We start from the raw sequence: 22,254 nt of genomic DNA on the forward strand, positions 1-22,254 counted from the left end.
AGTCTCAAAGTGGCTTACATTCACCTTCCCTTTCCTCTCCCCACAACAGACACCCTGTGAGGTAAGTGGGGCTGTCTATCCACCCTCCCCCTCCCCAAATGGCCAATGATGGGCCTGGAGGGGGTGGGACGGGGAAGCGCCCCGGGTAGGTATGTCCACACCTAAACTTCCCAACCATATTCCACATGATTGCGCCACTTCTGGGGTTCCACGAAGCCTGAAGAATGTTCCAGGGGCTTCTCAATGGTTAACAACAGTTGAGAAAGGCTATTCTAACCCTTTGCCTATGGCATACAGGGGGCTAAAAGAATGCTGGGGGGGGGAGGAATGACAAGGTACTGAAAGAAAATAATAGAATCATAGCATTGGAAGAGGCCATACAGCCTATCTAGTCCAACTTTTAATACACTGGGGTTTTTATGGGTTGTTTTACTCTTTTATTGTAAACCGCTGCGAGTCTTTGAGAGTGGTGGTATACAAGTTAGATGTTATTGGGGGCGGGGGATAGGGCATTGAATACTGCCATGTCTTCTTGGGATTTTGACTCTATTGTGGTTTTAGGTCCTAGAGTGTTCTAATGGGGTTTTATAGGGTTTTATACGGACAGATTGTACTCTGCCATGGGCCAGTTTCGGGACTGGCGGGTAATAAGTCTAAATAATAAATAAATCCATACATCCATAAAAAATATTGAGAAAATTCAGGGTTTCTATGCAGAGGGAGACAATGGCAATACACCTCTGTTTGTCCCTTGCCTTTAAACTCCTACAGCTGGTTTGGCCAAACTGTGGCTCTCCAGATGTCCATGTACTACAAATCCCATGAGCCCCCATCACCGCCTGCTGGCAGGGGCTCATGGGAATTGTAGTCCACGGACATCTGGAGAGCCACAGTTTGGCCACCCTTGCTGGCTGTAACTTGACAACACTTTCCTCCCTCAGAACCTGGGGGACTCGTGTTCGAATCCCCACTCTGCCATGGAAAATTGCTGAGTGATTTTGGGCCCCTCACGTCCTCTCTCAGCCTACCTGTCTCACAGACAGTTGCAAAGATAAAATGGAGAAGGGGAAAACAATGTTGTAAGCCCCTTTGTGTCCCTGTTGGGAAGACAAGTGGGGTAAAAAGATCTAAATAAGCAAACAGAATTATCTGCAAGCGTTAAGGTCCCAACTTTTCATATCCCTCCCAAGCCTGTTCTCTCCAGAGCTGACCCATGGACACCTGCATGACGGATGGAGAACTAATGTATTGTTACAAGAGGAAAATTAAAGGTATACATCTGGAACCCACGTTTTGCAAGGCGTTTGATTGCTCGACTTCGTTTGCAACAGAAAACTAAGCATTCATTAAAAAGGGAAAAAAAAATTCAGGTTCCCGCAGGGCAGAATTAAATTGTGCAAAGGCAGGAGATGCAAATTAGCACGGCTGATAACAGATACTTCCAATGAATTTAAAAAAAAATTGAAAGACTGCTTCTGGAAGATGAGGAAAAAATTAATTAAAACCACAATACTGCATAGGGTGAAATGAGAAAGTGACGGAAGGCTTCTGAACCATTAGTCATCATGGATAGGCAAAGGGATAATAGTTTGCAACATCTGAGACTTTGGAAGGAGTTTGCTCTCCATCAGAAGTAGTCAAATCACGAAAAAAACAAGGACGATGCTTAGAGTTGACAAGTCTGGCAACCACAGGGGTCTAGGTGGGGCAAGGATACACATGGGGTGGCCATCAGCTAAGGCAGGGTTTTTTGACAGTCCCAGAAGAGTTCCAAAATGGGTGGGAGTTAATTAATTTTTAATATATATATATATATATATATATATATATATATATATATATATATATATATATATATATATATATATATATTTAATGGCTAATAATTTACTGGGTGAAATGACCATATGTGGTCATGTCAACCTCCCTCCCAAAATGGCCAACGGTGGGCCTGGAGGAGGTGGGAAGAGGAGGGGACCCAGTTGGGTGTTTGCACAGCTGGGCTTCCCAACCATATTCTGCATGATCATGCTACATCTGGGCTTTCTTGAAGCCTGAAGAATGTTTCCCAGGAAACCCTGAGTTAACGCATCATGAGGCAAAACGAGGTGAGTCCATGCATGAAGGGGTCGTCTGCACAGGACCACAGGAGACCGGGGTTCGAATCCTCATTCGGCCGTGAAATCCACTGGGTGATCTGGAAGTGGCCTTTATCTCTTAGGAGAAGCAGGTACGTTACCCTGAGCTCCTTGAAATCATGGTGAGATTAAAATGGAAGGATCAACAGAGGAGACTCATCTATAATACCTTTTGCACCAGGGAACATCCCTCCAATTAATGACCAGTGTTTAGAAAAGCTAATGATAACATTTCCACTTCTGGGAAGAATGGGAGACTATCCATGGATCACCCCTTGACTTTATACGTAAACCGCTCTGAGCCGTATGGGAGGGAAATATGTTTTTTTAAATCTAATAAATAAATAAATAAATTGACTGGGCACATTAGGAATTGTAATTCCAATATTTCTACAGGAGAAACCAACCAGGCGATAGGATTGTGGGACAAATGAAATGCCTCAGCTATCTATCTGTATCCAAGAAGCATAAAGCGGTGTACGTCCTCTGTTTTTATCCTTACAATAGCCCTGTGAGGTAGGTTATGTTGAGAGTATATGACTGGCCCAAGGTCACCTAGCAAAATTCCAAGCTAGAGTGGGGATTTGAACTCGGGACTCCCTCTGCCTAGACCAATATTTCAAAAAGGACACTCTCTTAACCTCTAAAACTGCTGCTTCAAATTAATGTTTAAAGCCGCAATCTACAAAACTCTCCCTTTTTTCTCTTTTCTTCCTTGGGAATTATGAACATTCCTGGCACATCTAGGTTATAAATGATATCACTTACTTTGGGGTCTTCAGGGAAGATGTTATCCACCAGACGTTTGTAACGAGGACGCAAAGCAGCACAGCAACAGCAGACTCCTGGAGAAGAGGACAGGGACAATAGAGAAGACAGACGAGCAATGAGAAGGACAGGAAGGTCTGCAGGGGGTGGGACTAGATGACCCTGGAGATCCCTTCCAACTCCATCATTCTATGATTCTATGAAACTGCAAAAAAGTGGGTCGTTGAAGCAAAAAGAATTTGGCCCGGCCTACAAAAGGTATGAAGTTTGCACACAAATTTGACCTGGGCAACAAAAAGTATTAATCACAAAGCATTCCGCATGGCTGACTAAATATTAAATATGAAATGAATGTTAAACAAACAAAGAACTCAGCCTGGACTATGAAAAGTAAGAAGTTCAAAGAATTCGGCCTGGATTACGAAAGTTCGGTTATCCAGACCGAATTCCTTGAACTTCGTATTTTTCGTAGTGCAAGCTGAATTCTTGTTTGAACCTTTTGTAGCCCAGGCCAAATTATTTATTAATTATTTAATTAATAAGTGTCTGATTATTAATTTATTATCAATAAGTATTAATTAAAGGCACGAAGAGTGACTTATAGAGGCCGCCTTCCTTTCTTGGCCTTGTTCCTGTGCTTCTAACACCAGCTCAATGTACCAAAATTAAGCATGTGAACCAGGGTGGGCGTGCCCAGATGGGCAGGCTGCCTACGCAATTGCTATATTTTGGCGGCTTTCCCAGACTGCCTACGCAAAATCTTCTTTGGATGAAACAAACAAGGCCCTTCTAGCCTGATGCAGAAGTGACCACGCATGGAGCATGCCAAGCAGCTTGGGACGCATCCAGGGTCATGTGCCCTCAAAGCCCTGAAATTCTCAGCCAAGTTAAGCCAAAAAATCATGTGCCAATGAGTTCCACAAACCAAGCACAGAAGCCTCATTTAGGGTTGCCAGAGCCAGCTTTGGAAAATCCTAGAGATTTGTGGGCGATGCTCAGGGAGAGCAGAATTTGAGGTTGAGAAGGAGCTCAGCAGCAATGGGATGTCACAGGGTTCCCACAGATACCCAGCTGATAGAATCATAGAATCATAGAGTTGGAAGGGACCTCCAGGGTCATCTAATCCAAAACCTTTCACAGTGAAGGAACTCATAACTACCTGCCCACAAACAGTGCACCCAATTTCATGCTCAAGTGATCTACCCCACCAAAAATCTCCTGAATCCAGCCTGGCCTGGAAGAAATTCACCTACCATCCCACAGTGGCAATCAGCAATTCCCTGAATATGCAAGGAAGGGCTACAAGAGACTAACACTGGCACATCTCTGCCTGCCCACCCATGCACAATCTGCCTAAATTAATAAAATTAGGCTATATCTCAAGCATTCCCCTGATCTACCAAGGTAGTAACTTTCTCAAAAAAAAAGATAAGGTTAATCTGGCATGACTTGTATCTGAGAAAGCCTTCCCAAACTACTTCTTTCCTAGACTTATGGCCAAAATCTCCAGAAATGTCCAGAGTTGGACACCTTACACATGAGTCCTGAGACACAGTCACCCCATCGGTTCCTCACCCTTTTGCCTGGCCTGGAGAAAGCTCCCTGTGCCCTTCTCACTCTATCAGCTCCATTACGCAACCTCCCAGCTGGAGACATGGGGCCAATGGGAACTGCTCTTAGATAAACAGTTTGGAGGTGTCTGGGAGGGTGGCAAAAAGACACCCGAGAAGATTGGCTACTGAAATTTTGTCATTCAAGATAATATAGAAAGCAGACAGAACCATAGAGTTGGAACGAGCTGCTCAGGCCATCTAGTCCTGCTCAATGCAGGATCAGCCTAAAGCACGTGTCACCAAACTGTGCCTCTCCCTTGGCAGGAACTCATGGTAATTGTAGACCATGGACATCTGGAGAGCCACAATATGACCACCCCTGGCCTGAAGGATGGCTGACAAATCTTCTTGGAGGGGGAGTTTACCAGCTCCCAAGGCAGCCAATTCTACAGCTAGCCATAGATTAAGCTGACAATTAAAGGGATTCGTTCGAAGACTGCATTTCATCACTGTTGCCAGATTATACAATCATGAAATTTCACAAGCGATCTATGATGGCTTTAATTAAGGCAGCTGGAGCTCTGGGCAAGGTAATGCCAAGGTTATTGGCTCAGGCCGATTAACATTATGGACTCTCAAAACATCCATCCACATGGGTACCAGCACACTCCAGGGAAGACTCATAACAATTATGCTATCTATAATGGCCATCTAATCCTTCAACGTAAAAACCAGACATGCCATAGCCCTTGTTGTGCTTCATAAACCCATAAAAAGGCAAATATTTCACAGATGAAAAACTCCCCCCCCTTTTAAATGGCTGCAGAGATTGTTTAAAAAAAAATAAATAAATACCTCATTTGTTTTTATCGTTTTTGGTCATTAGACCCTCGTTCCTCTTTTGACCAAATGGTTCACTCAACTGGAAACGTTTACATGTATTTAGGAAGAAAGGATTTTTGATTGAGTACGACAATGTTTTTAATCGCCAAAGCTAATAGCCTATTTAACAGGACTTGTGTATCACCCTCGGCTTAAAGTAAACAGGGGGAAAAAATGGAAGTTAATATTCTAAATAATAGAATTTGGTTTAGAATATTCACTTCCAGTTTACACGGACCTAGCACCAGTAAAAGTTTAATGACTGAAAAATCAAAGCCAAGCAACAGTAGGTTAATAATGAGCACAAAATTGTAACAATTCACAGGGTTGGACTCACCATGAATTTTACCCCTAGTAGCCCACATCTCTCTCCCACTTATTATGCCAATGCATCATCACGTTCATTTCCTGCAAGCATAATCGGCACATGCATGCTCATTTTAATTTATTTTTTAATTGTTTTTATTTCTCAATGTTTATACCAACCCCTCACAAGCAAGGCTCTAGCATCAAAGATTCACTCTGCTGTTTGGGCATTTTCAAGACCCTCCCCCTCCCTTCCTGCCTTCAGAATGGATTAACACACATTACATAAGCTATGAGTTGAAGGTAAACAGTGTCTGTCAAGATGGGGATATGCGGGGTAGCGCAACATCTGCTCTGACATCATGTCAATGAAACTGACACAAGTAGCTCTAGGAATTGTCAGAAACTCTATAGCAAAACCATGGTATTTTTTGTGACAATTGCTAGAGCTACCTTATGTCCCTTCTGGAGTTGTTGTTGTTGTTTTTTTTTTACCAGATGATACCACAGACAGGACAGTTGTTACAAACATCTTCCTTTCACCACCACGCTGAGTGGTGGCCACAATGGGAATGGGGAGGGGGGGGTCTATCCCCTACCCAAACTGGGCACTGAGAACTATTTGAAAGGCTGCTTCCCCCTCCCCCTCCCTTTCAAGGTATTCCAAACACCTTTTGATCTTCTGAGGGGGATTCTCCCCCTCTCCCCTGTTAAATGCACTTTTCAGTTTAACAGAATAACAGACCAGTTTGTGTTCCCTCTTCTCACTTTTGGCATAATATTTCCATCTCAACAGTTAGTCTGTTTTCTTTTCTTTTTTTAAAAAAAAGGCTTCCCTCCCCTCTTCTTTCTTGCTCTGTTCCCAGCAACAATCCACAGAAGCAAGCTGAGTCTGGAACAGCGTGTATCTTTGTGCAGAGGTTTGCCCGGGGCTGAAGAACGAAGAGTTCCAAATGTCCATGCTTGCTTATAAACTTATACTCTATCTCTAAGCTCTGAGCAGTACCTTTGAGCAGTGGTCCCCAACCTTTTTCCGGCTGGGGACCGGCGGGGCGACTGCCCCGCCCGTGCAGCGTGCATGCGCGGCCGGGCCACACATGTGCGATGCGCGGCGCGGCCCTGATTCCCTCTCCCCCCCTCCTGCAGTAAGAAGCTTCCCGGGCCACAAGCTTGCGGCCCGGGGAAGTTTTTTACAGCGGGGGGGGGCGGTGAGAGGGAACTGCAGCCCGGCGCCCTGGCCTTTGCGGACCGGTACCGGGCCGCCGACCGCAGGTTGGGGACTACTGCCTTTGAGCACAAGGCTTTAGAAGTTTCCCTTTCTTTGTATGGGATTGGGGTTGGGCATGACATAGGAGCCAGCATGCCGCTGGAAGGGGCAAAGAGGATTCTGAGGGCAAGGTTCAAATATGCCATCTTAGACATGGGGAGGACTGAATGGCAAAAACTGTCATTGAGGTTCGGAAAATTAGCTTTTTAACAAAAATCCCCAGTATAACTGGCCCTCCTCCAGCTTTCATAGATTCATAGAGTTGGAAAGGGACGGAAAGGCCATCTAGTTCAACCCCCTGCTGCTCGAAGACCGCCAATGAGTGGGAGCTCACCACCTCCTTAGGCAGGCGATTCCACTGCTGAACTACTCTGTGAATCCCCCTCCCCCCCCATATCTAGCTGATATTGTTCTATGCATAGTTAAAACCCATTACTGAAGGTTCTGTCCTCTGTTGCCAACTAGAACTGCTCCCTGAACTCTTCTGACCACCTTTCAAATACTTCAAGAGAGCACTCTACCACTAGAATTAGGGCAGGCACTCCTCCATCATAGCTAGACCCACACATAAGGTAAAGGTAAAGGTATCCCCTGTGCAAGCACCGAGTCATGTCTGACCCTTGGGGTGACGCCCTCCAGCGTTTTCATGGCAGACTCAATACGGGGTGGTTTGCCAGTGCCTTCCCCAGTCATGACCGTTTACCCCCCAGCAAGCTGGGTCCTCATTTTACCAACCTCGGAAGGATGGAAGGCTGAGTCAACCTTGAGCCGGCTGCTGGGATTGAACTCCCAGCCTCGTGGGCAGAGCTTTCAGACTGCACGTCTGCTGCCTTACCATTCTGCGCCACAAGAGGCTCTAGACCCATGCATACATACACATAAAGTAGATTTATCGATGTTCCAGCCTGTCCTTTCCCAAGGGCTCAGGGCAGCAATTAAAAAATATGTAATTCTATTTTAAAATTTACATATGAAACCTTTCATAAATTCTAAAAATATAGAATATAAACACTGGAGATGCCAGGGATTAGGAATGTGCACCTCGGGGGGGGGGGGGGTGGATTGGTATTTTTCAGATCCAGATATCAAAGAGCCGAAATATAGCAGTGTTGCCAGTACTTCAAGGCCCAAGTACCTGTTTAGGTATTCAGATCCAAATTATTGGGTGGGGGTCATTATGGCTCCATTATTCTGTATTCAGATTGGCAGCAGTTCTTCAGGGTCTTACATCCAGGTCTGCCACATAATCTACTGCTTGGGCCTGTTCACCGGAAATGCTGGGGATCGAACCCGGGACCTTTTGGATGCCAAGGAGATGGGATCTGTCTGAGAGGGGCTGGCGTTTTGACCAAAATGGCTCTGGTGCTGCTGGTGCCTGACCTTTAATCACACCCAAATTTCATGTGAATTGGATCAAAAGGTCCAATGTTATTGGGCCCTAAGCAAGGTATCCATACTCATCCCCATGGCTGGTTATGGGATAGGAGAATGCCATCCTTTCTTCAAGACAAAGAATAGTCAGAGACACAAGGCAATCCCTGAACCTACAAACCCAAAGAACCTACAAGCCGGAAGCACCAATGCAAAACAAGGGAATGCTAGCTTAAGCGCAGGACAATGTGGAAATCTAACAAGGCAAATCAATCCGACATCCAACCAGAGAACTGTCCAAGCCAAACAGAATGGGAATACTGTTGCAAGCCTAACAAATATATATAAAAAATAATTTGAGTTCAGTGGCACCTTTAAGGCCAACAAAGCTGAATTATGAGCACACTGGTACCAAGAATTATTATTGGTCTTAAAAATGCCCCTGGACTCAAACTTTATCCCCTTGCTTCAAACCAACATGGTGACCCTCCTGAATATATCTTCATGAAATGTAAAATCAGAGAATCTGTGCAATCCAGTAATCAAAGGCAATGTCAAGCCGGAGAATCCACCACAAGCTTGTCACAAACCAACCCGGGTAAAGAATACAATGTTTCAAGTCCAGAAACACCAATTTAAAAGAACAGAATCAAAGCAAAATCAACACAGCAAGCCAATACCAAGCCTAGGAAGACAGACTCCAGGAGGTGGGGGAGAGGGGACGGACGGAGGGACAGGACAGCGAAGGGAATATTAAAATGTTAGCTCTCAATATTCATGACTACAGTTGAATACTTTTGGGATTTTTTTTGGGGGGGGGGGGACCCATTTTCTGGTGCCCTGGAGAAACCCAGACACCATTTGGATAACTGAATATATCTGGGGGTGAAACCCATAATATTTTTCAGACTGGAGATATCTGAATTTCACATCCCTTTCAGGGATTGGACTTGGGACATTCTACATGTGAACCACAGAGCTACAGTGCCACACCTATGAGCCCATTCCATAGGTACATCTTGTATCGAGAGCTGTCATTCATATCAGACTCTGAATCTCATTCAGTGGCTGTGAAGACCAAACTGAACAGAACAAAAATACAGGGTTTGATCCTGTGCAGAGTTAATGCAGGGTGGAGCCTCGCTGTGGTATTGCCTTATTGCCAAGGAAGATTCGGCCAATAACAGAATAGATTCATAGGATCCACTCCCATAAAAAGGTAAAGGTATCCCCTGTGCAAGTACCAGGTCATGTGTGACCCTTGGGGTGATGCCCTCCAGCGTTTTCATGGCAGACTCAATACGGGGTGGTTTGCCAGTGCCTTCCCCAGTCATTGCTGTTTACCCCCCAGCAAGCAGCTGGGTACTCATTTTACCAACCTCGGAAGGATGGAAGGCTGAGTCAACCTTGAGCCGGCTGCTGGGATTGAACTCCCAGCCTCATGGGCAGAGCTTTCAGACTGCATGTCTGCTGCCTTACCACTCTGCACCACAAGAGGCTCTTTCCAGCCCCATAATTAACATTAATAAGATCACCCGCACAGGACTATGAAACAGCATGTTCTCCTGCTTCCTTTAGTATCACAAAAAGGCACCTGTACCACAATGAACCTATATACTTGTACTGTGGGCCTAAACAGGGTTACACCCTCCTAAATTCCACTGAAATCCATGGGCTTGGGAAGGATCTGACGCTGTTTAGGATTGCACTGCTAGTCAGTTATTTGCAAAAGGATCCCCTGCTCAATTAACTTGCAGTGGTTTTGTTCAGTGGACTGACAAAATGCAAATATTCACTCAATGCAACCTTCTCATTCACGTTCTGCAGTACCAGCCATGCGATTATATATATATAATTGTCTTCTGTTTACCTTTCCGGACCATGACTTCCAGACCACTGGAAAACACTTCCCCTGAAGTTAAAGTGAGGATCAGTGGGCAACCCCAGGGGCAAAGCCCAATCTATAAAGAGAAGAACAAATCAAATGAATACGTTAATTAATTTTGATATTCCAGAATCCACAAGCACAATGCCCATTTCTTGTAATCTTCGAGCATATCTTGAGGTGCAGGATGCCCACAACTCACCTCAACCGGAATACAGTGTTCAAATCAAGAGTAGACCAGTTAAGTGAGAAGGTTCCTTGGTCCATCTAGGTCATGGTTATCTACTCAGACTAGTCACATAAGAACATAAAAGAGGCCACATGGGATCAGGTGAAAGGTTCATCCAAAACAATATTCTATGTCACACAGTGGCCAAAAGTTCACCAGATGGGCCAGAAGTTCACTGTTGCCTCCCAAGCACCAAGAATACAGAGCATCCCTGCTCCAGACATAAGAACATAAGAGAAGCCATGTTGGATAAGGTCAATGGCCAATCCAGTTCAATACTCGTTGTCACACAGTAACCAAAACACAGGTGCTATCAGGAGCACTACAGAGCATCACTGCCTCAGACAGAGTGTTGCATATATAAAGGTAAAGGTATCCCCTGTGCAAACACTGAGTCATGTCTGACCCTTGGGGGGGCGCCCTCCAGCGTTTTCATGGCAGACTCAATACAGGGTGGTTTGCCATTCCCTTCCCCAGTCATTACCGTTTTACACCCCAGCAAGCTGGGTACTCATTTTACCAACCTCGGAAGGATGGAAAGCTGAGTCAAGCTTGAGCCGGATGCTGGGGTCAAACTCCCAGCCTCATGGTCAGATCTTCAGACAGCATGTTGGCTGCCTTACCACCCTACACCACAAGAGGCTCATGTTCCATATATATCTTATGACTAATATTCAGTGAGCAATCTCCCCTATGCAGGGTTTAAGGCAGAGGTCTTTGGCATCATTAATGGCTGATTCTTTTTACTGGAGATGCCAGGGAACTAACCTGGAACATTCCACACTCAAAACAGAGCTACAGCCTCTCCCCAGCGCTGAAAACATGTCAGGACTACTGAGATGCTAATGAAATGCCCATTATTACAGTGGGTAGGGTGCTTGCCCTGTTCTGGGTAGCCCAGGCTAGCCCAGTCCTACCAGATCTCAAACGCTAAGCAGGATCGGCCTTGGTGAGTGCATGGATGGGAGACCACCAAGGAAGACGAGGGGTGCAACACGGCAGCAGGCAATGGCAACCCACCTCCAAAATTCTCTCGCCTTGTAACCCCAATGAGGATGCTGTAAGGCAGATGTGACTGGATGGCAAAAAACCCCAAAGGGAATGTTTGTGAGAAGAGGCAGGAAGTGGTGTGTCTCACATCAACAGCTCTGGAAGGGCTGTGCCTTTTTTGGTTGCACCTATCCAGTTCCTGAGGTAAGGGGTCAATTCCCACACTCCCAACTAATATTTGAGTCCCATAAATTAAGCTAGGCCCTATAAGGACCGGGGGAAAGGAGAAACAGTGGAAGGAGATCCCCAAAATGAAAACTGTTCCTCTTTGTGGCAGGGAAAACTCACACATCACCCCACCCGAGGAAGTGCAAGAAGTTCTTCAGATGTCACATTGGAAAGAGCAGGTCAAATCATTTCCTTCCACAACACACACACACGTTGATTATAACATCAGAAGACCTCTTATTTGGGTAGGCCTACCGGGACGCAAATTTGCTTCGCTTACACATAGAATTAAAGCTCTGCTAATTGCTAACTCTTCAAAGAGCCTCCAATTGGAGAAGGAGGCTCTTCCTGCCGTAAGTATTATCATTAACAATTGGAAGCCGATGGGAGGCTGCACGAAGGAAACCGGGAGGGGCGAGGAATGAGTCCGGGGAGCTTATTCATAGCTCAAGCCAATTATGCTCTTGTGAAGAAGGAATCAGGTTGACTTTCGGATCTAAAGCTAAATTAGGCAGGCGGGCAGTTGAAAAGAGCAACCTTTTCAGCTCGTGTAAACCCACCGTAAAAACTGATCTCAAATAGCACCGCATTCAGCAGACACAGGGCAACGATGAGGGATATTTCCTGTTATACGGACTGGAGATGTGAGGAGCCAGCTCTAGGCAGCTTCAGCAGTTCCCTCCCACACATAGGGGGCTTTGACCATCATTTTCCTCAAAGGATGCTTCATGTTACTATTCAGGGCCCAGTCATGGCGGACCTGACCTGCAAGGGCCACCTCAAGTCTCAGAAGCTAAATGAGGTTGCCTTGTAATGTCCAGGCACTTCCTTAGCTCCCCACCCACACCCAGCCCATCTCACCCTCCATCTCGCCCTCCAGTTGCCGTAACTAAGCTGATTTTGGTTCTGGTGTGAGGCTACAAGTGAAGCAAAGGTAATATATGACTGTCCTGGAGCACGTTCTGTGACTACAGAGTAGCCTTTTTCAGCCTTTTGACCATGAAGGATCCCCTGAAATATTCTTCAGACTTCAAGGAACCCTGGAAATGATGTCAGCGGGCTACACCTTCCTGCCATGCTTCCGGAAGTGACATCACCAGGCAACACCCACATCACAGGAAGTGATGCTGCCACGTCTTTCCGTCTTTTCCTGTGCCACCAGAATTAATGTCATAGACCCACCCCATCCCCAGCTACATTTGACTGCCACACATTGCTAGTTGCCAATGTCCAGGTAGGACCTGGAGATGTCAAAGACATACAAACTGATCTCCTCTGCTTGGTGAACAGAGTAATACCAGCACACTGGGCTGGCTATCAGTCTGTTCTTGTTCACCAAAAGGAGCGTTCAGTGGTGTCTTCTGTTTTCTCCGTTCTGAAAGAGTATAGAGGAAGTCTGGGGGGTGGGGCAGGATAATAATCTGAGTTTCCCCATCCCCTCTTCTCCTTCACTGATTTACACCAACACCTTCCTATCACAACAAAAAGGTCTTCTCATTTTGGACCTTTTCGCACAGAAGCCCACTCACTTACTTACAATCTGCCTAAATTCATAAAATCAGCATGCGACTGGCCCAAGGTCACCAGCAAGTTTCCATGGCAGAGTGAGGAGTCAAGCCTGGATTTCCCAGATCCTAATCTGACACTCTGTCATGTCTGGAGCAAGTCTGAAAATGGCCAGTGGTTGGATTTCATAGTGGTGCTTATCTCTAGCACAAGGAGCTGTCCCGCCATATAAGACATCTGAGCCTCTTGCATTTTAAGACCTACAGCTTCTTGTGAGGGAGGAAAAATGAACCTTTACTAAATTAGAAATGCCAGCTTCCAGGCAGGACCCAGGAATCTCCCGGAATTACAGCTCATCGTCCGGACTACAGAGATCAGTTCCCTTGAAGAAAAGGGATGCTCTGGGAGATCAGGGCCCTGACGGAACTTAAACAGTTCCGCAGGGCCTGCAAAAAGGAGCTCGTCCACCAGGCATTCACTTGAGACCAGACACAACCAACAGCAAATGAAGGGCCCCTGCTCCCCCCCCTCCCAGAACTCCACCAGAGCGCTCTGGACCTGCTGTGCCGTTGCACTGTTGTGCTGTTATATTGTATTGTGTGCTGTTACAACTTTATTTGTTGTATTATTTAATTGTTACAACCACTGTTGTTAATATTACTGTTTGATTATTAATGCAAATTGTTCCATGTATTTTTTATAAGTTCAATGTAAACCGGCCTGAGCCTCCGGGGAGGGCGGTATATAAATATAACAAACAAACAAACAAACAAACAAACAAACAAACAAACACACTCTATGGCATTAGGGTTGCCAGGCCCTTCCTGACCACTGGAGGAGGATCCAGCTGTCATATCCAGATTGGGAACCTCCTGGTGATTTGGGGGGATTTGAGGAGGCCATGGACCCCAGTGAGGAGCAATGTACAGCCCCCACCCTCCAAATCACCCATTCTCTCCAGGGGAACTGATTTCTGGAGTCTGGAGATGCAAGGTAATTCTGGGGGATCCCCAGGTCCCACCTGGAGGCTAGCATCTCTGCACCCCATCCTTCCAAACTCCATTCCAAGCTTTTGAGAAGTTTTTGAGAAGCTTTTGAGAAGTTTCCCAACCTGGGTCTGGCAACCCTACTCCCATCTCCTGCCAGTGGCTAGTGGGGAACCAACTACCCTAACCGAGAGAGCCAGCTTGGTGTAGTGGTTAGGAGTGCGGACTTCTGGAGAGCCGGGTTTGATTCCGCTTTCCCCCACATGCAGCCAGCTGGGTGACCTTGGGCTCACCACAGCACTGATAAAGCTGTTCTGACTGAGCAGGAATATCAGGGCTCTCTCATCTACCTCACAGGGTGTCTGTTGTGGGGAGAGGAAAGGGAAGGTGACTGTAAGCCACTTTGAGACTCTTTCGGGTAGAGAAAGTGGCATATAAGAATCAATTGTTCTTCTGAAATGGATCTGGGGGATCTAATCCTGGGGGAAACAAAAAGGAAAGTGCAGTATGGGTTATCTCTCTCTCGTCCACAGGGGACAATAACCAGGTCTTCTCCTCACATATCTCAGAAGAAGGTTTCAGGTACTGTGTTTCTTCAGAACACCTGACAGACTGCAATTACCGTGAAGGTAAACAGGACTCTCTCAATTTCCCCAGCAACAGTTCCTGAGGAAAATATTTAGTCATACAGCACATCAAAATGATGGCAGGGTAAAAAAAAATTTAAAGTCTTAGAATTTTATGAAAGCATGTGACAAGTCTAAAACATGCACCCGATGCGTACAGGCCTCATATAAATAGCAAGTGTTATGACACCATTTCCATGGCAACCACCACAAGTTTGGATTTGGGGATTTCACTGCAGAATCTAACAGGCAGGAATCCAAAATCAAACATGTAAACCAGTTTTTTTTTGTGTGTGACAATAATTCAGAATCGTGAGATAATGTACAGCAAAGGCAAAGTGCAAAACTAGAAGGCAGCATTTGTTCACTTCAGCGATAATTCACAATTGCGAGGTAATGGATGTCAAGACCAGAAGGTGAAACCTGTTCACTTTGGAGATCATTCAAAATTGGGAGGAAATGTATATCAAAAGGAATGTACAAAACCAGTAGGCAGAATCTGTTCAGTGATAACTCAGAATCATGAGCTGATGTATATCAAAAGCAAAGCACGAAACTAGAGGGCGGAATTTGTTCACTGATAATTGAGAACCATGGAGTAATGTATATCAAAAGCAAACCTCAAAAGGAGAAAGTAAAAAGTCTTCATTTGCAAAGATGAACTTTGGTAACTGACGTGCACCATCTCTTTTTCAGAGCAGAAATTCAATCCTCTAATCCAGGGGTAGTCAAACTGCGGCCCGCCAGATGTCCATGGACTACAATTCCCAGAAGCCCCTGCCAGCATTCGCTGGCAGGGGCCCCTGGGAATTGTAGTCCATGGACATCTGGCGGGCCGCAGTTTGACTACCCCTGCTCTAAACCTTCCTTTAATACAGTTCCTCAACCCCAACCATAAAATTAGGCAAGGGTTCTTTCACAGGAATTAAACGAAAACTGACCAATGGCGTGAAGATCCATGGTTCATGATTGTACATAAATTGGTTGTTTTTTTTTCTGGGGTTTCTCAGTTCACTTCTGCCTCTTGCCCCACCATGCTGATCTCGCTCTTTTCCACTGCTCCAGACAGATGAACGCTCCATCTGGATCTACCCCACAAGGCTGATGTGTAGATGGCACCCTCCCCGCCCCCCCAGGCCAAGCTGCTTGCCCTGCCGTGACCCCTGTGAAAGTGTCATTCAACCCCCAAAAGGGTCACGGACTCCCAGGTTGAGAACCACTGCTCTATACAAACTGGGGGGAGGGAGGTAATAATACATTTAGGGTATTTGTCTAGGTTACAAACTTGTATTAGTTTTATGCTTGTTAAACTCAAATGGTATCCCGCCAAAGAATCCTGGGAACTGAAATTTAGTGAAGGTGCTGGGAATCCTGTTAGCAATCCGTCAGCCTGTCCTCAGTTTTCAATATCTCCAAAGGACAGGGATCAACTAATATGCCATTTTAAGTCTGTAATATGGCCTTAGCACCCACAAAGCCCTTCCTCCCTTCCTATACGCCCCACTCCTCGATGCCCGGCTGCCTTGCCCTCGCCCCAGGAGTCAGCACACCGTGCACCTCCAGCATAACGCGCCAGCACGCCCACCTCCGCCTGACTAGCAACAGCTGCCAGCCACGTCTCAAGGTATGGATGAAGCCCGCTCCTCCATCAGGGCCCTCTGCTAGCGCCCGTTGCATTCCTGGATGCAACGGGCTATTTTCCTAGTTACAACATAAAGTTGTCAGGCAATGCCTCATAACCTACGGGAGGAGTTTGGGAGCTAAATCCATGCAGTATACAGTGATTCCTAGAGCTACCCTACATCAATTTCTGGTTTTGGCAGGAAGTGACATAGCAGCTTAGAACTGGCATTTCCTGTCTGCAGTTCTGAAGGGTGTCCATGGGAGCTCTGAGGTCGGATGGCGTGGGGGGAATCCAGGCTGTCTTCACAGCTCCTACTTTTCTTTCCAGCCTACATGAGGCAGAGCCACCATTGTAGTGGTAAAGGTTGGGGGAGGGAGCAAAAGTAGGGTTAAGGGTGTGGGTAGTGATGTCACTTCTGGGGGCATGGCAGGGGTGTGGCCAACTGACATCACTTCCGGGGCTCCTTGAAGTTTGAAAAATTATTTCAGAGGGCTCCTCCATACTTAAAATGTTGGAAAAGGTTGGCTTAGAAGATGCCAACTATCCCCCCCCTCCTGTTCAGATGAGAGGCAGGCAATGGGAAATGGGAGAACAGGAAGCCTACTACAACAGTCTGGAAAGGTAGGGCAATATTTTACCCTCATGTTACCAAGGGGCAGCAGCCAAAGCATGGTAACTTCCCTTGAGGCCAGAAGCTGAGTCATCTAAAGTCATTCATTTGACAGCAGGATGCTTTTCACCTGTGCTGTGATATGAAACAAATACAGGTACGGTTCTCTAACTTTACAAGAGCAACAGTTTTTTATGGGTAAAAATTTGAAACTGTGCTCTGGGTTTCAAACATTCTTTGATAGGAAAGTCAGAAACTGAACCTATGGACAAGTCTTAGTACCAGGAGGACCATGCCTGGTAGAAAAATCTGACCAAGCCACAGGTCAAGGCATGGCAAAAATGTTCACATTTGCATTTAGGATCTCTCACTTTTCTAGGGATGCTAGTCCCCAGGTGGGACCTGGGGATCCCCTGGAATTATAGCTCACCTGCAGGCTAACACCTGTAGCAAATCTCGGGTCTCCCTCCTGCCCCCCACCTATTTTTTCCCTCCATCCTCCTCCTAATAGGCTATAACTGACCTCAGAAGTTCAGCAGTGTTGGTTTTATACAGCTTTTAACCTGGTTTTACTGATTAACCATTGCTTTCTTGAATTTTATCCTATGTAAACCGCCCCGAGGCGGGCAACTGAGAGAGGTGGCATATAATTCGCGAAATAAATAAATAACAGAGAACAGAAAGTTGATTCACTAGGTTGGTGACGAGATATACCACCTACTAGAAATTGAGCAAAGAATATCCCGTTGCTAATTAAATGCAAGGACTAATCTAAAATGCAAGGACTAAGACTTAGGGTTCTGCAAATGCAGAGGGAGGGGGACCGACCAGCTTTGCAAAAAAAGGAAAAAGAGAAATCTAACTTGTAAAAATGGTGGTGTGGGGGTTAGAAGACTTCAAAACATTCAAGAGCAATACAGGCGCATGAGACCCAGAGTCTGGCCAGTCGACTGGGTTGCTGCAGCAACCGAAACAGCCCCCGATGTTGTGGCAAAGACCACCACAGCCGGAGGAGTGGGTGGCAACTGTGGCGAGGGGGCAGAGAAACAACACAGAAGCAGATGGGGAAGCAGAGAAAGAGCCAGCAAAAAAGGGGGGGGTGAGGAAAAAGGGAGGGAAAGGAGAATTGGAGCAAGGGGAGGGGGGTATGATTTCCCCTCCCACAAGTTCCTCTTGTAAAACAATTACAATGACACTAGTAAGGAGGAAGGAGTTGGCGCCAAGCCACAGAGCTCCACAGGTAGCACCACTCAAAACTCTCTGCTCTTCGCAGCTATTAAAAACAGAGGAGGCATGCCCACCTTTGCATCTGTCGCTCAATTCCAGGTTCAACATCGGTTGGAAAAAATGTGAACTTCAGCTAATAATCTGCCGAATGCCAGAACGGCACACTTGGGGGGCCAGTGGTGCTAAAACCGGGAAAGCTGCAGTTTTCATGCCCATTAATCCCCCCCCCCGTAGATCCTGCCCCCACTCCACCACCCTCCCCAATACACCCCACAACCTTCCTCTTCAGGTGAGTCAGTCTGACAGCGCATCCTTGGGCTCCTTGGCCAGTCCCCCATTCCCGGTTCCCCCTCCAGAGTCACGAAGTACAGACGGCCACACATCAGAGCAACTGGACTAATAGAGAGTCCCGAACGGCAGAATACGTCAACAGAAAATTGATTCTAAGCCGCACCAACAGATTGCCGATACGCTGCCCACAAAGTTTTCCAGTTACATAATGCTGTTGGGGGGGGGGGAAGAGAACAAAAGATCCCCCCCCTGCTTCCAGTCCAAAATGTAATATTAAGTGATGATTCTGGCCAACAGCTGTCACCTACCAGCTTTCTGCAGCCCACACTATGCGAGTGATTTATTATTGAAGTTTTTCTCAATTCTATTTTTTAAAAAATCTGTCAAAACATTTTAACTAGCTCAAAAGAGGGATATTTTTACACGGCGCCAAGGGATTGCTGCTAATACCGAGCCGTAAAAAAAAAAAATTATCTGTCTGTGTTGTTTTTTTACTCCCGGGACACCTGAAATCAAGGTCAAATGGGGTCGGCAATGTAAATGGATAAAAAGACCACAGGTTAGAAGAAGAGCAAATGCTCTGAGTCCTTGTTTCAATTTCTGGCCACTTCTGCTGAAGGGTTACTGAGGTTGGGAAAGGTCTCCTTCTAGCCATGGCCAATGAGAGAGGGCCATACCAATCCGGATGGACCGGTGGTCTGCTTTGGCTTCAGACAGCTTTATAAGTTCGTACATTTTAAGGGACAGAGCCATGGTTCGGTGGTAGACACAAAATGGATACCCACAGGACTTCTCTGGTTTACCCTCCAGCAATGAAGCATGTCCCAATAGGGATGTTGGAATGGCGTCCCTCACGTGAGGACCTTGAGAGCGCATACCACGCAGAGTAAATAGTGTCTTCTCCAAATGGTGTACACCTGTAGGGGTACCAAACTTTTGGAGTATACCCTTTGCTTGTCAAGTTCAAACGCCAGCACTTAGAGAGCCAGCTTGGGGTGGTGGTGAAGCATGGTGGCCCCTAATCTGGAGAGCCGGTTTGATTCCCTGGTCCTCCTCCACATGCAGATGGGTGACCTTGGGCCATGTTCACAGTTCTCTTAGGGCTATTCTCCTGGTTGGGAACTCCTGGTCCATCCCTTGAAGCAATCAGACAGACTCTATCATCTGGAGAGCCAGTATGATTCCCTGGTCCTCCTCCACATGCAGATGGGTGACCTTGGGCCAAGTTCACAGTTCTCTTAGAGCTGTTCCCCTGCTTGGGAATCCCTGGTCCACCCCTTGAAGCAATCAGACAGACTCTATAATCTGGAGAACTGGGATTGATTCTCCATTCCTTCACAGGAAGCCTGCTGGGTGACCTTGGGCCAGCCCCAGTTCTTCCAGAATTTTCTCAACCTCACCTACCTCACAAGGGACCTGTTGTGAGGAGAGGGAGGGGAAGCAGGATCTGTCAAAAAGTCATGGTGCTTTGTCCACCAATGCTGTAGGTCACTAGTAGGGCATTCAGTTTGCATTCTGAAGGTCGCAGGTTCAAATCTCCCACATGACTATCCAAAAGGATCAGGTAGTAGGTGTTGTGAAATGATCACAGAGAGATTCACCAGTTGGGAGTAGACTGACCTTGTTGGTCTAATTCAGTATAAAGCAGTGCTGTGCGTTTTCCTAATTCTCGTGTTGAATTCCACAAACAGTATGTGGAAAATGGATTGAAAGTACACTATATACTGCATGTGAAAATGCTGAAAGCCTTAGGGCAGGAGTGGCCAAACGGAGCCTCTCCACATGTAAGGGCTCATGTGAACCACAGTCCATGGACATCAGGAGAGGTTGGCCACCGCTGCCTTGGGGGGGGGGGTGTCATACCGGTTCCAGTTTTCTTACTGGACAAGCAAGTGAATGCAGATGCAAAAAAATAAAATAAAAGGCTTGCCAATTTATCTGGGTACAGCTGACCTGACCACCTGGATCCCCACCATAGTAACATCAAGGCTAGACTACTGTAATGCACTGTACATTGGGTCGCCCCTTGAAATCAGCTTGCAAGTTTGGTCTGGAACATCGCAGCTCGGCCAGCATGGGCGCAAGTCTTATAGCATCCATATCACTCCCATTCTGCGGATGCTCCCTTGCTTGCCCTTCTTCCCGAGCTCAGTAAGGGGGACGAGAAATAACACCGATGATTAAATAAAAACAATAATAACATCTGGACCCAAATTCCCACCCAGCCAAGGAAGCTTGCTGGGTGATCTTGGGCCGGTCAAGGTCTCTCAGCCTAGCCTACCTCACAGGGTTGTTTGTAAGAGTAAAATAAAGGAGGGCAGTCTGGAGAAAAGAGGGGATTAACAAGAACAGCAAATACATCGACAAGGCTTTCTCTCTCCAGCAACTGGAGACTGGATTTTAACGACTGCGTGTGATGGGCTGCAATAAATTCGGGATTCCCCAAAACCAGCGCCTCCTGCAGCCAATCTCGTTTGCATTCGGGCAGCAAAGAGGGGATCGGAGCAAGACAGCGGCTGTCCCGCTCGGCCCTCCTCTCTCCTGCAACCCGAGCCGCCGCTCCGCCCCGGCAGCAACGCCCCAGCCCGGATCCAGGGGGAGGCCGCGCCGTGTCCACACGCACTCACCTGCGCCGCTCTGCTCCGCTTGCAGCCTCGGCCGCCGCCATCTTGGGCCCGGACTGCCCTATTAAAGGCTTCGACGCCGCGCGGGGCATGACGGGCGTTGTAGTTCTTTCGCGGTTTTGCTCCCTCTGGCTTGGAGAGAGGCGTGTGAAAGAGGGGCAGGACTGTTTAAGATTGTCCTGTTCCAGGGCAGGAGTAGTCAACCTGCGGGCCTCCAGATGTCCATGGACTACAATTCCCACGAGCCCCTGCCAGCAGTCGCTGGCAGGGGCTCATGGGAATTGTAGTCCATGGACATCTGGAGGCTCGCAGGTTGACTACTCCTGGTCCAGGGTGTCCAACGCAGGATGACTGGGCAGCTGCTTGATCCCTTAGGTCAGAGGTAGTCAACCTGTGGTCCTCCAGATGTCCATGGACTGCAATTCCCATGAGCCCCTGCCAGCAAACACTGGAAGGGGCTCGTGGGAATTGTAGTCCATGGACATCTGGAGGACCACAGGTTGACTACCCCTGCCTTAGGTTATTTAATCATGCATGAGTCCACCCTTCAAAGCAGCCACCTTCTCCAGGGGAACCTACTGGGTTGTCTGGAAAACGAATCCAATTGCAGCAGATCTCCAGGTGCCACCAGGAGCTTGGCAACCCTGTGTTCTAAGGAAGCCTTGCAGAGAGAGATTTTTCTTTCTGGGGTGGGTGGGGGGGGTAACACATAAGGGTTAAAGCCGCTTTGTTGTTTAAGTTGGGTTGTGACTTGACTTAGGTATATCAGAATCAGGTATATCAGAGTTGGGAGAGACCACCAGGGGCCATCCATTCCAACCCCCCCCCCTCCCCATCTTCTCAGGAACTTAAAAATTGCACACCTGGCAGATGCTCACACAATCTCTTCCTAAAGATTTCCAATGAAGGAGGCTACATCCACGGACTGTCTTCGCCATCAGAAAGAGAATGCAATTGTAAGCCGCTTTGAGACTCCTTTGGATAGAGAAAAGCGGCATATAAGAACCAACTCGTCTTCTTCTTCAGTAATCTCAGGGCTCTCCCAGCCTCACCCACCTCACAGGGTGTCTGTTGTGGGGAGAGGAAAGCGGAAGGCAACTGTAAGCTACTTTGAGACTCCTTCGGGTAGAGAAAAGTGGCATA

At 47.0% G+C, this 22,254-nt stretch overlaps 1 protein-coding gene across 1 annotated transcript in view; it reads right to left on the reverse strand.

Annotated features, from left to right (window-relative positions):
• Positions 1-21,290, reverse strand: part of EFR3A (EFR3 homolog A) — a 64,969-nt gene extending 43,679 nt beyond the window's left edge. Inside the window, exons 1-3 of the mRNA XM_077351475.1 lie at positions 21,115-21,290; positions 10,156-10,246; positions 2,907-2,983 (exon numbers count right to left, since the gene is read on the reverse strand). Coding sequence (XP_077207590.1) covers positions 2,907-2,983; positions 10,156-10,168 — 90 coding nt within the window. The 5' untranslated portion in view covers positions 10,169-10,246; positions 21,115-21,290. The remainder of the gene's footprint in view (positions 1-2,906; positions 2,984-10,155; positions 10,247-21,114) is intronic.
• Between the last annotated feature and the right edge of the window lie 964 nt (positions 21,291-22,254).

Source organism: Paroedura picta, chromosome 9 (assembly GCF_049243985.1).
Source record: "Paroedura picta isolate Pp20150507F chromosome 9, Ppicta_v3.0, whole genome shotgun sequence".
In the NCBI taxonomy this organism is placed as follows: domain Eukaryota; kingdom Metazoa; phylum Chordata; class Lepidosauria; order Squamata; family Gekkonidae; genus Paroedura; species Paroedura picta.